The sequence below is a fragment of the Pteronotus mesoamericanus genome, unplaced genomic scaffold (assembly GCF_021234165.1).
Source record: "Pteronotus mesoamericanus isolate MK-2021 breed Mesoamerican mustached bat unplaced genomic scaffold, CSHL_Meso_final contig_20, whole genome shotgun sequence".
Taxonomy (NCBI): Eukaryota; Metazoa; Chordata; class Mammalia; order Chiroptera; family Mormoopidae; genus Pteronotus; species Pteronotus mesoamericanus.
In genome coordinates, this window is record NW_026555085.1 from 3405470 (window position 1) to 3420993 (window position 15524).

The 15524-nt window shown below is 50.8% G+C and overlaps 1 protein-coding gene across 2 annotated transcripts in view; it reads right to left on the reverse strand.

Annotated features, from left to right (window-relative positions):
- Window positions 1-12579: 12579 nt before the first annotated feature.
- Window positions 12580-15524, reverse strand: part of COL11A2 (collagen type XI alpha 2 chain) — a 28374-nt gene continuing 25429 nt past the window's right edge. For both annotated transcript variants that reach the window (XM_054569180.1, XM_054569183.1), the window contains 6 exons: window positions 15477-15512; window positions 15249-15302; window positions 14885-15152; window positions 14286-14398; window positions 13767-13973; window positions 12580-13096 (listed from right to left, as the gene is read on the reverse strand). In XM_054569180.1, the coding sequence (XP_054425155.1) occupies window positions 12956-13096; window positions 13767-13973; window positions 14286-14398; window positions 14885-15152; window positions 15249-15302; window positions 15477-15512 (819 nt within the window). In that variant the 3' untranslated portion in view covers window positions 12580-12955. The remainder of the gene's footprint in view (window positions 13097-13766; window positions 13974-14285; window positions 14399-14884; window positions 15153-15248; window positions 15303-15476; window positions 15513-15524) is intronic.

Consider the following 15524-nt stretch of genomic DNA (forward strand, 5'->3'; position numbering starts at 1 on the left):
TTCAAGTGCTGCAACCTCCTGAGGCGCAGAAGATGCATGAAGGAGCACTGCATGAAGGCCTGGCCGTGGGAGGAGGGGAGACTCTCTGGGCTGGGGGCCCATGAGCCAGGACGCAGGAGCTGCCTGACATCTCTGAGCCTTCGGGGACCCCACCTCCTACTCTCCCTTAGAATCTAGCGTGTGTCTGTGTGCACACAGAGGTGTGCTCACCTGTCTTCATGTGTGTGCACAGGATTGTGTTACTAGAGAGAAGCCCCTGAGGAGTGGGGGGCACCCCTTCAGTTGTGTGCATGTGTGTGTGCAACACGAGCTCAGGCACATGCAGGTGCACACACCACGCACAGCCCTCCAGGGCTCTCTCAGTGTGAGCTCTTGGGGACAGGAAAGTTGAGCTAAAAAGGAGGTGAAGAGGAATGTCCTAGCCCCAGGGAGTGTCCAGCTTCCTAGCTGAGCAGACTCGGCTCTCCTGGGAGCCTCCACTATCCATAGACAAAGGCAACCCCGATTTTGGTGGGTTTTTTCCCTTCCTGAGCTTGCAATTGTTTTTCTGTTTTGCGCACCTGCCCTGGGGGCTGGCAGCTCCTTCAGGCAGCCTGACAAAGGTGGGATCCCCCAGTGAGGGCTGGGAAGGACATGGGTAGGGGGAGTAAGAGTGGCGGGTGGGAGGTAAACGATGGGAAGGAAGGGGAGGATGGGAAGCAGCTCCTGCTGACTCCACTCTGAGGTGTGGGGACAGGAGGCCCCTGACGTGGTTTGCAAGGCTCACCCTGGGAGCTCCGGCCTCTGTGAGCAAGGGGGACCTGAGACAGGAGGGCTGAGGGGGCGGCATCCACCCAAGAGGAAATAATGGAGCCCAGGGCTGGGCCTGGCTCCACGTGCAGTGTGGCTTCTCTTCTCAGGGTTGGGCTTAGACGTGATGGGCCCAGGAGCCAAGGCCCATGAGTAGGAGCAAAAGACCTTTGTGACAGGACCCTCACGCAGTTGAGGGAGTGGCCTGGACCCCAGTGAGGGGGGCACCCGGCCAGCTGGGCTGACTGGGGAGCAGATGTCCTGTGCCCCGCTCTGCAGCTGTGGCCTGGGCAGCCCTCAGGGACAGGTGCACTTGGGCAGAGCAGCCTCAGGCTCCGCGGGGCCCCCAGGCCTTGGAGCCTCAGCCTGGAGTCAGACGGGCTGCTCGTCCTGCCCCTCACTGGCATCAGGACAACAAAGCAAGCTGCCTTTTCATGGTACTTTAAAAAAAAAAAACATATTTTGACCTAGTTTGGACTCCTGAACATATTACCATCTGCTTATAAAGCAGAACCAATAGATTGATTTAGGGCTTGATAAGGAGGTCTCCCGGGTTTTCTCTTCGGTCAAGAATTCCCCCCACATGGTGCATCAGAGGACAGTCGTAACGCTGTGTGTTCACTCAGGAACTGAACCACTGGGTTGGATTTCGAAGTTCGCCCTCTTCGGGGTGGAGGGTTGTCATGTGGAAACATGGTATGTAAATGTCCAGTACTTCGTTCCCTTCCCCTTTTGATTGGACAACTTTAGAGAATTAAAACTATGGGGTGTTTTTCATTCTCATGAGAAATGTCCTAAGGTTTTGAGGTAAAAGCCAGATTACCCACTGCAACAACTCTGAATTTGAAATGGTGTTCTTTAAAGCTGGAGAAGGTTAATTAGGATCCTACCTCCACCTAGAGGCCAACAGTGGAATCTAGACTCGGAACAGGAAATAAGGGAGTTTGTCAACAATTTGGGAATACTCCAACGTTCTTCATGAAAAGATTAGGGTAAAAGTTACACATACACAAGGACAAGAGCCAAAATAAGTATGCCCAGAAGTGGAGGCTTAGGCAGCAGCACGTCTCTGAGGTTTAGCTGTGCCTTTACCAGCAGCCATGAGAATATGCTGACCACTGCTCTGAGGGCAAACAAACCCTAATTATATTTTTAAACAATTAAATATTGTTTAAAGCCTACCAACAGGCAACCCTTCAACATCATTGGCCTTGGAAGAAGATGCCCACATTAGTAGAGAGTCCAAGTGTCTATAAAGAGAGCGTGCTCATCAGAGAGCTCCTGGGGGAGGTGCCCAAAGGGACTCTCTGGGGACAGAAACGTCCCCTCGCTGAGCTGCCCAGTAGAGTGGCCAGGAGCCACGTTTGACTCTTGATCACTGAAACATCAGTGGCTAGTGCAACTATGGGGCTGAAATTTTCATTTAATTTTAAATTATTTAAATTTAAATTAGTGCCATATGTGACTAGAGGCTACCATAGTGGACAGGCAGAGTAGAGCTTACAATCTTTCTCTGAAAAAAGCGTAGGCATTCTCTCAGTAGCTTTTAATGGAGGCAGAACCATACGCAGAAGAAACTCATAGAGAACTGAAAATGAAAAGAATTCAAGAAGCCAGGGGGGATGGTGACATGGCTCATTAGATTTGGGGATATCAGAATCCTAAAAACATAATAGGTCTGTCAGCAAGTTAATAAAATTATGGAAGAGGTTAAGGAAGCATCATAAATAGTCTGATTCTAGTAGATACAGAAGCTACAGCCCTCAGCTCATGCAGTTTAAAAGTGCTGGGAACCAAATCCAAGGAAATCACCCAAACAAAGAGCTTATGAATGTGAAGAACACACTTCTGTCAGTACCTGTGGAAAGGGGACACTTCAACACACCTACTCCTCCGATTCACTCTCTGGGTGTAAAGAACTTTGCCCTAAAGATCAGGCCAGATTGTCACAGGACAGAACAAATAGCCCCAGCGTTCCCCTCTTCAGCTCATGTCCATGGATAGTATCTGTAAGTTCTTTGGCTTCTCCATTTCCTACCCTATTCTTAACCTCTCCCTGCCTATTTTGTACCTACTATTTATGCTGCTTATTCCCTGTACCTTTTTGCACAGACTGGGGAAGTTTTCTTTCATTATTTTTTTGAATAAGTTTTCAATTTCTTGCTCTTCCTCTTCTCCTTCTGGTACCCCTATGATTTGGATGCTGGAACATTTAGAGTTGTCCCAGAAGTTCCTAAGCCTCTCCTCATTTTTTTTTTTAATTCTTGTTTCTTCATTCTGTTCTGGTTGCATGTTTATCCCTTCCTTCTGCTCCCAATCGTTGATTTGAGTCCCAGTTTCCTTCCCTTTCCTGATGGTTCCCTGTATATATATTTTTTTAATTTCACTCTGCATAGCCTTCACTTTTTCCTCCATTTTGTGACCATACTCTACCAATTCAGGGAGCATCCAGATCACCAGTGTTTTGAACTGTGCTTCTGATAGGTTGGTTATCCATTCATTGATTAGTTCTATTCTTGGAGCTTTGATCTGTTCTTTCATTTGGGCCATATTTCTTTGTCTCAGTGCACCTGTTACATTGGGAGGGGCAGAGCCTTAGGTATTCACCCAGGTGGGACAACCCAGGTCACTGCATTGTGATGCTGTATGTGGGGGAGGAGTCCAAGAGGAAACAATGCTGCTTGCTCGGTTCTCACAGGCTTTCAAAGAACTTCCCCTGCTACCCACAAGCAAATTGGGCCCTTTTGCTGCTGATGCCCAGATGGGTGGGTTTGTGTACATTCTAGGACCCCATGGGTCTCTCCAATGGACTCTCCTGTTAGGCTGGGAGTTTCTCCTGCAGCTGCAATCCCCACAGGTTTTTACCTCCAGAGGTGTTGAGGCTTTTTTTCCCCCCGCACCGGAACCCTGCATTGTGAGGTCTGTCTTGCTCCCCAGCTCTTCCTCATGGGTTATCCACATGCAAATGTGGGACCACCCCATCCACCAGCCACTGCCTTGGCCCCTTCACCTCCAATCCTCCAGCCGCTGCCCTGCTGTGAGTCCTCTCCACCCTGGCTGCGCATCTCCACCCCTCCTATTGGTCTGGGTGAATGTTTCTTCTTTAGCTCCTTGATTGTCGGACTTTCATACAGTTTGATTTTCTGGCAGTTCTGATTATTTTTTGTTTTTATATTTGTTGTTGTCCTTCTTTTGGTTATGCAAGGAGGCAGTGTACTACCTTGTTGTCCTTTGGGTTATACGAGGAGACAAAGTGTATCAACCTACACCTCCATTTTGGCTGGAAGTCCTAGGTTTTTCTATATAGTCCAAAACATTAATCATCAATGCATCCTTCAGACTGATTTATAGCCAAAAGGGTGAAGAGTAGACAAAAAAAAAGGCCGGGGGGGGGGGATTGTATGGAAAGTAACCTCACATGGTGAACTGATGATTAGTGAACCTCTGTCACTTTTAATACCCTTTTTTTGGCTTATGTAAATGTTATACTAGATGCCAAATACAGAAAAATGAGACCAAAGGCAGAACTCAGATCATGATAGTTCACAGGATAGAAATGATCCACAGTGGTTTTTCATACTTAAGGCCATACGACCTGAATGCTTTCCATTTATCTGTCCTTCCCTTTTAGGGAAAAACTCGGTCTCAACCAGATCCTATGGTTATGGTATTGCCACAGCCACACATATGGCTATGGTCAACAGGACAACTTTGACACTGAGACTTCCTAGTAATGAGCCTTCCTACTGTTGCAGACAAGAGTCCAGGCTCTTGGTGGTCATGAATAAAGAACTGACCTCACAGATATTGTAAAGCAAAGCAAGCAGGAAATTTATTAAGGAAAGTACACTTTCCAAGACATGGGAGCAGGTCATCTCTGCCAAGGGAATAACTCTCTTCTATTGAAGGGTTACAGGCTTTATAGGGTTTTTAACTTCTACACATGCGATTTCCCACAATCCTCCTTGATAGCCCACTTGGGGAGGAAACCACAATGTTAATTATTATCAGGTGTCACAAGGCAATTGTCAGAAATCAGGGTGCTGACTGATGATGGCTGCAGTGTCTCAGGGTTTCCTATTCTATCTCCTGCCTCACTAGCATTGTGTGATAACACTATATGACCAAAAGCTTAGTTGTCAATCCTTCAGATTGATTTATGACCAAAAGGGGGAACTGTGGACAAAAAAGGTGAAGGGGTTCTATGAAAAGTAATCTCACAGGGTAACCTGATCATGAATTCCTAACTGGGAAGGTCATGGCAAGTAGTTACATCCCCGGCCTATAACTTCTTTACTAAAAGGTTTATCTTAGCCTTAAGCCAGCCCTGTCCATTGTTTCTGTGCATCTAGGTTAGCACACTTTTGAAATAATAACTACCCCCAGAAAGGGAAATGCTTTAAAATTCTGACTTAGCGACTTAAAAAAGTTAATCAGACTATGTAGATAACATTTAGATGAGTGTTGAAAATATGCAAATGTACCACCCTTCTCAGAATTTTAGTAAATGTTCTGGAATAATCATACTCTAATACTTCTCAAAACAACTTTATGAGGGAGATGTTATTATCTCCACTTACAAAAGAGGAAGCACTTGAAGAAAATTTAAGCAATTTGAAATAATAATCACCTAGAAGAGAGCGCATAATCTTGTTAACTCTCCTGTAATCCAGTCCTGCCTTGTGTTCTCCCACCTCCATGTAATCTTCCTTAGGTTTCCACCTTAATTTCAAATGCATAAAAGAAGCTATAAAATTCTTATTCTCCTGAGCATTTGAGACCTTGCTCCCCAGCATGTGTCATCAGTTTGGTGCAAATAAACTCATAAAAAAAATTTTTTAAAAACACAAAAGCTAACAAAAAGAGGAATAGAGTTTTAAAGACTTAAAAGACTTTTATCACCGCTATTTGGATCATGATTCAAACAGACACACATGCACACACACACAAACCCACAAAAAAATCTAGGAAATCTGAACACTAAGTAAATATTTATTGACAATAGAAATAATTGTTAATTTTTAGATGTGATAATAAAATTGTAATTATATTTTAAGGGTCTTTGTCTCTCAGAACTACACACAGATGAAATTATATGATATTTGGGATTGCTTCAAAATAATGCAAATGACAAGGAAGGAGTAAGTGAGGTGGAAATGAAACAAGATTGGCCATGAGTTAAAAATTTTTATCAATTAATGACTGATGGAGAGCTAGTCTCTACATGTTTGTATTTTTGAAGTTTTGCATAATAAAAAGTTTTGAAAATAGATTATATGCATATATAAACTGTATAAAGAAAAAAGCAGGGTTTTTTTAACATAGACAAAATATATTAATCAAGACTAGCAATTTTCATCCTTTTTCATCTCATAGCACACATAAACTAATTACTAAAATTTTGTGGCACATCAAAAATTATATTTTTTGCCAATATGACAAAAATAGGTATAATTTTGATTCATTCACACAGGAATGAATCCTGTGTTGTGTTGGCTGTTGTCATTTTTTATTTGACAACATAAGGGAAAAGAGGTCAGGGCCCCTGACTAAATAGTCAGTTATTGCATGTTTTAAAAATTCTTGTGGTACACCAGTTGAACTGACCAATACAAATATAGCAAACAACAAAAGGGAACTTGTTTTTAAGAGAGAGGGGAAAGGATCAGGGAAGAGAGGGAAATATCAATGTGTGGTTGCTTCTCATGAGCCCCTTACTGAGGACCTGGCCCGCAACCCAGGCATGTGTCCTGACTGGGAATCGAACTGGAGACTCTGGTTTGCAGGCCAGTGCTCAATCAACTGAGCCATGCCAGCCAGGGCCAGAAGGGATTTTTTAAATTAATAAAGTATAAAATCTTCAATAAGGACAAAATTAGGTCCCATTTATCCATTATGTATGGTAGACATAGTGCATAGGACCCACAGTATTTTTTGAGCCCATGAAACTATTTACATTTCTTTCTTTTTTTAAGATTTATTTATTTTTTAGAGAAGGGAAGGGAGGGAGGGAAACATCAATGTGTGGTTATCTCTCATGCGCCCCCTACTGGAGACGTTGGCACGCAACCCAGGCATGTGCCCTGACTGGGATTCCAATCCCCCGACGCTTTGGGTCACAGTCCAGCACCCAATCCACTGAGCCACACCAGCCAGGGCTATTTGCATTTTTTCTTAAAGAATTTCTTACTTTAAAAAAATGATTTTATTTATTTTTAGAGAAGGGAGGGGAGGGAAAAAGAGGGAGAGAAACATTAAAGGGTGGTTGCGTCTCTTGCATTCACTACTGGGGACCTAGCCCGCAACCCAGGGATGTGCCCTGACTGGGAATCGAAACCAGCAACCCTTTGGTTTGCAGGCTGGTGGCGCTCAATCCACTGAGCCACACCAGCCATGGCTGTTTACATTTTTTTTTAAATACAAAATAAACTTTTTGGTTGAAGAAAATATCGTAATATAATATTAATATATTTATCTGTATACCAACACAATTATAAAATATAATTTTCAATCTTTTTTGGCGAGGAAGAGTCCAGAAAGGACAGAAGTGCCTGGGGCCCACAGGACTCAGGACGCAGCCCTGAGCTGATGGTCGTGAACATTCACCTACTGAAGAACGAAGCAGCAAAATACAAACTAGTGCCGATGCTGGACTCCAAGGCTAGACAGCTCATGACATCATGGCTACAACAGCTGAACACGACTTTGGGGTCTCTTGGGGAGAGGGGGGATTGGGGAGGGCAAGTGTGGTCATGAAGCAGCGGGTGGGATCGTGCCAGTCAAATGCACAGGAAGGGGAAAGACAGCAGATGCCTCTTGGGGTGTCTCAGTAACTGCACCTCATGTGGGAAGAGTGTCCCCAACACTTCTCTTCTCCCACCCCCAGTGCTTCATATGCATTTCATATGTATAGTTCATATGTGTTTCACTGGACTCCCACCACAGAAAGTGGGTTCACGAGTTCTCGGAGCCGGCTGACCCTGCAGCTGGGCCGGCCAGGTCGGCACTGGAGGAAGCTGAGCCTTGGCGCCCAGAGACACAGAGACTGAGGGCAGGTCAGCGGGGTGGGGTCTGCGGCCCTGCTCCCCGGATGGAGGACTTGAGAAGCCCCCGAGGTCCCAGAACTGCCCTTGCTCTTCCCAACTGAGTCAGCCCTTCCTTCACGTCCTCATACCCCACACGCCAACATTTTCATAATAACTTCCTTTTGGGGCTTAAACTGTTCCAAATTGGATTTTTGTAACAAAATCTGTTTGTAACAAAAAGAAACTTAAGAAGTATGAAGTCTTGACAGCAGTGAGGTCAGAAGGAGAAGGAGAGCCCTGTGCCCCAGACGCCCGTGTGTCAGCAGGAACCAGGGCAGGGACGCTGGACCAGGGCAGCCCGGCCGTCCCCCTCCCTTGTCTTTCCAGTGCAATGGGGTCATTCAGGGGGAGTCACTCCCTCACAGAGCAGGTACTAGCCATTCACAGATGACAAAACGGATGCTCAGATTAAATAAGCAGCCCACTAAGAAGCCAAGTACCCCTGGACCACAGAGAGGCCACCTGCTAGCGCCCGCGCCCCCCCCCCGCCACCGTCAGGGCCGCCGTGGGCCCCGCCCCCATCTGCTCGCCCAGGCCCTCGGCTGCTGCAGGCTTCTCTGCCTGAGACCAGGGCCCCCATAAAACACGGGCCATTTCCCATCTCCTCCCTAACGCTGATATCTCTGAAACATGTTAGTTTTCAGAGGGGTTTTTCTTGTTTCTATAGATTTTTAATTTTGAAAAAGTGTGGAAAATCTTGAGATATTAATAAAAATAACCACAAGTGGAAAGTGGCACAGTTATAAGAAATCTCTACCAGCCCTAGTAATATATGTAAACCTTATTCAGTGAGAAGAATTAACCCACATCCTGATTCAGCAGCACAGCCCAGACCCTGGGGAGACGTGCACACAGCAGGAATACGCAGCCGTGACCCACGGACTGTGGCCCGAGTCTCTGTGGAACCCGAGCTCTTATAGATGAAGTGGCAAGATCTGGAAAATGACCTTTGCACCAGCTGCCATAGCATCCATCTTGGCTTTTACTTGTTATGCTTTGAAAAACCACCCATCTATTTCTTGGGAATCAAAAGATTTCAGCCTGGAAGAGACATGTTGCTAATAGAAAGAGAGGCCAGAACAATGTCAATGAAATGGATTGCTGTGGTCCCGCCCACCAAGGGACGATGGCCTGGTGCTGGCTCTCACTGAAGCTGATTCCACCTGCCCTGCTGTTTGAGGGTGGCCCTAGGGAGGTGCCTCTATACATGTCCCTGGTCTGCATTCAAGGACTGACTGGGACAGGTCTTCCCTACTGAGCTGGCCCTCTGCCGGCAGTGCCAGCTCCCATGAGACCACCCTGGAGATGAGAAAAAAGATAACAGGAAGCCAATTGCAAGCACCCAGGGGTGACTGCTCGCTTCAGCAGGTTTGAATGGGGACCATGAGAGCGCCCTGTGAATGGCCCATCTGGCGGGGGAGACGCCGGGTGAGGCCCTGCCACCCCTGCTGACCACACCGAACGGGCAGGAATAGGGGCTGCACAACCACGAGAATGGTCACCACCCCTACTACACGGGAGCTTCTTTCTGGGGCAGCCAGAGCCCGGCTTTGACCCAGTCCCTTTCCTAGCTCGTCTCCACCCCACACCTGCATTGACCACTCAGAAACTACAAATCCCAGCATGCAACATGGCCAAGGGAGATTTGTGTGTGTGTGTGTGTGTGTGTGTGTGTGTGTGTGTGTGTGTGTATACACCTGTCCTCCTGGGATGTGTATTCCTAGGTACAGTGAGTGATCTAAGTGGTTCAAATTTTACAAGTTGTTTTTTGACTACAAGTCAAAAAATATCAGTCCAACTCTGAGAAGCGGCTCCAGGGGTGAAACAGGCTAGAGGACCCGTCCCCACAGCCTTCCCGCTACAATCTTGCTGCCTCCCCACTCCAAGTCTTCCTCTCCTTAACCCTCCAAGCCTGTCGGCTGGGTGCCTTCCTCTAGTTCCTTGGCACCCCCATCCACCATGGGCGCGCCCGTGGTAGCGCACAACCCCATCATATCACTCATCTTCTCAAACACCAGCAATGCCTCCCTCTTCCTTATTGGGTTCAAGTTAAACTCCTTTGAGAGACAGATGTTTTAGAACACAGCCCCTCCTACCAGAGTTTATATTCTGACCCAATCAAACTCAAGGTCCCCAGAGTATCTGCCGCTCCCTCCTTGATGTCCTCCCCCGAAGCCTCCGCTGCCCGCAAGCCACTGGAGCCACTGCCAACACCCACGTGTCTAAATGCCAGGGCACCGGCACTGACAGGACGAGCCCCACCCCAAACCCCACCTCTGGAGCCCCGCCCTTAAACTCCTCCCCTCTCTTGGAGCCGAGGCTCCGCTCGGGAGGGAATGAAGTCCCGCTGCAAAGAGGCTGTGGTTCTGGCATCCTCAAGCGGCAACTTGGCACAGAATCGCTCGTAAAAATAGGCTTTTGTGGGTTGGCCAGGGGATCTAACCGCCGTTTATAAATGTTGTCTGAGTGATTGTGTGGCCTTGTTTCCATAGAGAAAAACCCTCTGAGCTCAGAGCATCTGACCAAAAGTGACCTTTGGGGACACTCCCGTTTGTGCTCAGGGACGACCTCTGTGGGTTTGGCTCCAACACAGGGAGAGTGCTGAGACACCTCCGCGCTGGCAGGTCTTGCCTGGGAGTGCGAGTGGGTGAGGAAAGTGGGGAGCGTCTTTTTAGGTCTGACCGTCTCTACAGTGGCGGCCTGAGAGGGAGGGAGGGTAGGAAGGCGGGTTGTCTGAAGCCCTCAGGACTTGGAGATTGAGATGGAGGGCATGGACAGACCCGGAAACGCCGTCTGTCGCCTGACCCCAAATAGACGAGATCGGGAGCTTCCCCCCCATTAGGCCTCCTCTTATATTGGGCAGGATGAGACAGTGAGGGTTCAATGGTGACGAGGGAGGGGCAGCGGTTTCGGGACATCTTAGGGGCCGGAATCGTTCGGCTGGCCAGTTAGCGCGCGGAGGTCGGGGCGCCGGCGCCAGGGGGCAGCAGAGGCAGAGAGAAGCGCGGAGTCAGCTGCGCGGAGTCAGAGGCGCGGGAGCGCGGAGAGGTTTTCACCTGCGACCTGACTTCCGGCTCAGGCTTCTAGATGCCCTTGGACGAGCATCTTGCGCACAAGAGTAACTCGAACACTCCAGGGTTTCAGAGACGGGGGTTTTGTCCTTGGGAGCCGGACGATCAAGGCAGTGCCATCGGAGACCCACGTTAGGAAGAAATAGGAGTGGGGGCGGGCGGTGCCTACTCCATGTCGGGGGTGCAAAGCAACTCAGGGTTTTACAGACACGAAATCGGAACACACACTCGTGCACGATTACACTCGTCCTCCTACTGTCCCCCTGCCAGGTGTCCAGCAAGGAAAGAGTGTCCCAGCTGGGATGAGGCCCTGGAATAAATTTTAATCCACAGGCAGGATGGGCGGGAGCCAGGAATTGCTGTTTGGAAGGAAGGGAAACCCCAGGAGAGGCAGGGAGGCCAGCTAGGGATGCCCGGGTGTGCAGCTGCCCTGAACAGAAGAGACAGACCAGGACAGGGGGAGGTGCACGCAAAATAAGCCCTGGGAGAGGCCGCTGGGGTAGGAGGGAGTCGGGGCAACCCAGAGTGGGAAGAGCCTGGCGAACACTGCATCTTGACACAACTCAAAGGCTGGAATGACTTAGACTCAAATACCCGCAATGGCACAGCATGAGGGCCCACCATGGCCCTGCCTTATTCTGACAGGCCACCGCCAGCCTGAGGGGGAAGGCGAGATGACCACAGCTTAAGGTGCAGGAAACATTATTGTGGAAGGGAGCCTCGGTGTCCTCATTTGCAAAGAGTTGAGGCTAGGCCATCTAAGGCTCCTTCCAGCCTTTAGTCCCTAAAGATGGGGAAGGGGGTGTTTGAGGCACACTCTTCCCCTGAACCAGTCCAGCAACAGTGCCATGCAGAACTGGGGGATCCATTTGAGGTTCTACACGTCAGCCAGGTTTTATGACACCCCAACTGGACAGGCCCTCCAGGGAACAGAAATTAAGCCATCCATTTCTGGCTGCAGCTCCTCAGGGAAGAGTGCGAGAGCAGGGTGCAGAGAGGTTTGGTGAGAACTGAAGTAACAACACAAGCATCACATACATATTCCCTAGGAGGAAACAATCACATTTTTTAGCCATCAGTCAAAATAGATGCTGGTCATAAGGCTAAATAAGGTCCTGGGAGTCCCTTCCACCCGTATGCCACACATTATCCCTTCAACTGCAGGATCAGAGAAGAGGAGGGAGCACCCAGGGACAGGCTGGGGTAGCAAGGATGGCAATGGGATGCTCAGGGGGCTCAGGGCTGTGGTGAGTTCCCCGCTACTATAAAAGATTTCAGTGTTTCAACTGTCCGCTGAATACAGGTCCTCGCTATCCCATGGTCCCCTAGGGCAATGGCCTGGCCTCCAGGTAGCAGGCTGTTCCTGCAAGTCCCCAGCCAAGTGAAGGAGGGCAGGCTGTGGGTGGGGGAGCCAAACACCCGGTATGTGGAGATAAGGGAGTCAGAGCCCTGAGGCCATGGAGACCATATATTCCAAAGTTCACAATAGGTGTTACAGGTGGGGTGCGAGGGAGTTAGGGTTCAGCCCCAAACCCTCCATAATCACTGAGGAAAGGCCCTCAGGCAAGGAAGAGGGTACCGCGGGCTCATCTCTGGAGAGCCCTGTCTCCAAAGTCCACTGATTTTTGTTGGCATGTCTCTCTTTATCTTCATTGTTATTTAGTTTTCCACTCCTTAAATAATTCTTATAATTACTTTTAAATACAAAATGCACAGTGTTCTTTCTCTTCTCCTCCTGTTTGGGGTGATTGGGCGGTCAGTTTTAAACGTGTGTCAGCTAACGGATCACAAGTTCCAGGTGGGAGGCCCACGAACGCCAGATACCACCCCTCCCCTGGGATGTCCCGGCACCCCACTTCACCCCTCCCCTGGTCTGCCCCTGACTAGGGGCTCTCGGTGTCCTGGCCCAAGGTCCCCAGATGGTGAGGAGCTCTCTGGGGAGGTGGCATGGAGCTGACGCTGTGGGATTCCAGGTGGGCCTGGTTTTGACCGGGTCAGACAGAGAAGATCCTAGCCCATGAAGCAGACAGGCCCCAGCAACACCCCTCCCCGCCTCGGGGGGGCCCCCAGGTCTGAGAAGGAGGCGTCCAGCACTGGCAGCTGCTCCAACACAGGTGTCCGCACCTCCAGTACCGTCCGGCCTTGCTGTGTCTGCAGGGGCAGAGAGAAGAGAGGGGAAGTGAGCAGGGAGGAGGGGCCACGCCCCACGGGTGCCCCATCCATGGGCCCAGGCGGGCCTCTCCTCTGAGCACCCTGAGAAGCTTTCCCCCAACAGCATTGCACGTTTAGACTTGCGAAATTTTCTTCCAGGGTCAGGCCTGGGAAAGCCGGGAAGGCTGTCTGTGCCTGTGTGGTGGGTGTGCGTGCTCATGGCCCAGTGAGTGCGGCTTCGGTCTGTCTTTGAGATCACCTGCCTGCGCCGGTGAGGTAAGTCTATGTGGCTCCTCAGGGATGTCTGTACATGTGTGTTGGGGGGGGGGGGCTGTCTGATATTAGTCAACATGATTCCACACATGTGTGGGGATGTATGTACAGATTGGGGGTGTCTGTGACCCTGCACCTCCATGGGGGTGTTACCCCTGCCCCCATCCATGTGCCTCTGCTGCTCAACCCGTACAAATGTGTGTGCTCAGGTGAGTCTGCTGTCTGCACACAGGTGAACCCCACTTCCATCCTCCCCACCCCTTCCCCCCATCTGAGCCCCCTCAGACATATCTGACCAGGAAGCTGGACTCCTGCTCTCCCTGGCGCCCCTGCCCAGAGGGTCTTCCTGCAGCCTGAGCCTGGGACCTTACCCTCCCGGGTTCCTCCCGCTTCCCACCTGACAGCCCTCTCTGAACTCCTTGACATAGGGGCTGGTGTCTGGGCTCAGTTCATCCTCATTGGCCCCCCTGAGCTTCAGCTGGCCTTCGGGGGCCACCCCAGAGCACGGGTAGGAGATGTCCTGGTGGGCGGAGACACTGAGCAGCCGCAGGAAGGTGAGCTGGACCACGCCTACTGGGGAGCCCTCCGAGTCCACGTAGGAGAACTGGCAGGAGAGGGGGCAGGTCAGGGCAGCCAGGGCAGCCAGAAGAAGGTGGCTGGGCCAGGGGTGTGAGCAGAGAACAGGCAGAGGAAAGGGCTGGGGAGAAATGAGGGCCCAGAGGGAGACAGGAGGCTGGGAGCAAGCGACAGGTGAGTGTCTTGGGTTGCCAGGGGAAGGAGACGAAATGAGTGTTGGAGGGCTGGTGAGAAAGAAAGGAAGAAGGTGAGGAAAGGAGAAGGGCCAGGGGACTTGTTACATAAACCCAGAAACCACTCCACCCTGGCAGGGAGGGGGCAGTCCAGGGACAGCTCTCACCTGTGTGACATCATCCCGGGGCAGCACACAGGTCTCCCCTCCCGCTGTGAAGTTGCAGAACACCCTAAAGGCATCCCGAGAACAGCCCTGGTTGGGGTCGACCCAGTATTCTCCTGTGGCGTGAGGGAGAGGGGAAGGTCAGGGCCCTGCACGCTTGGACCTCAGATGCCCGTTGCCCCCACATTCCCATTCTCCCCGCCCTCCCCACAATGCCCCCGCCTCCCAGCTCTCTGACACGGAGCCCCGAATACAGCTCCCACCTCAGTTTCCCTCATCACCGCTACCCCTGCCCATCCATGACACCCCAACACCAACAGCACGCCCAGGCTCCTGACTGGATGTGTGGCTGTAGGTTTGCACACATGTCCGTCTGTGTGTACACACGTGTATGCAGACATCAGGCTGGCGCACACTGGAGCGACAATATCAGTTTCTGGTACTGAAATACTTCTGACCTGGTTGTTAAGTAGCCGCTGTTCCAGCCCCCTCAACCCTTACCCCTGCCCAACACCTTCCCCAAGATTTATGCAACCACCATTCTGCTTGTCCACACCCACGCTGTTGTTAATATTTTTGCATCCCCTGAGGCTGGCACTGACCATCCGGCAGCTCTGGGTGGCAGAGCTTCAGATCCTGGCAAGTGCGAGCAGGGCTGTCCTGGGTGCCTGTGGGCCGCCTCATCTGCTCTATCTCCTCCCGCAGGGAGTCGAGCGAGCCGAAGATCTCCTCCAGCCCCCCGGGACTGCCCGGGGCCCCCCCGGCTGCTGGGGTCTCATCTTCCTGGGTCAAGCGGTGTCTGTCCACTGAGCGCCGAGTCTTCTTGGGCATCTGGATGGGCAGGGGCTGGATCACCTCGCCCGGCGGGCCCTGGATGGAGGGACAAATAGAGAGGGTGAGAGTGAAGCAGAGAAACGCCAGGACGGAGAGGGACAGTCAGAGAAGCAGCCGTGCCTCCCAACTCACCGGGTGTCCCGGAGGGCCCTGGACGCCCTTCTCTCCCTTGGGTCCGGCTGGGCCCTGCCAAAAGAGTAAACGAACTCATGGAGGGGTCATTATCACAGAAGGGTCAACTCAGTACCCAGGCAGAGAAGGAAGGGCTCCGCTGGGGGGAGCATGTTTGCTCTGGAGAGACAGTTCCAAGTCCAGCCCCGGGGAAGGGGCAGAGGCCAGGGCTGGCTGGGGTTTACTCACTGTGGCGCCTTTGGCTCCCTTGGGGCCAGCAGGTCCCTATGAAATGAA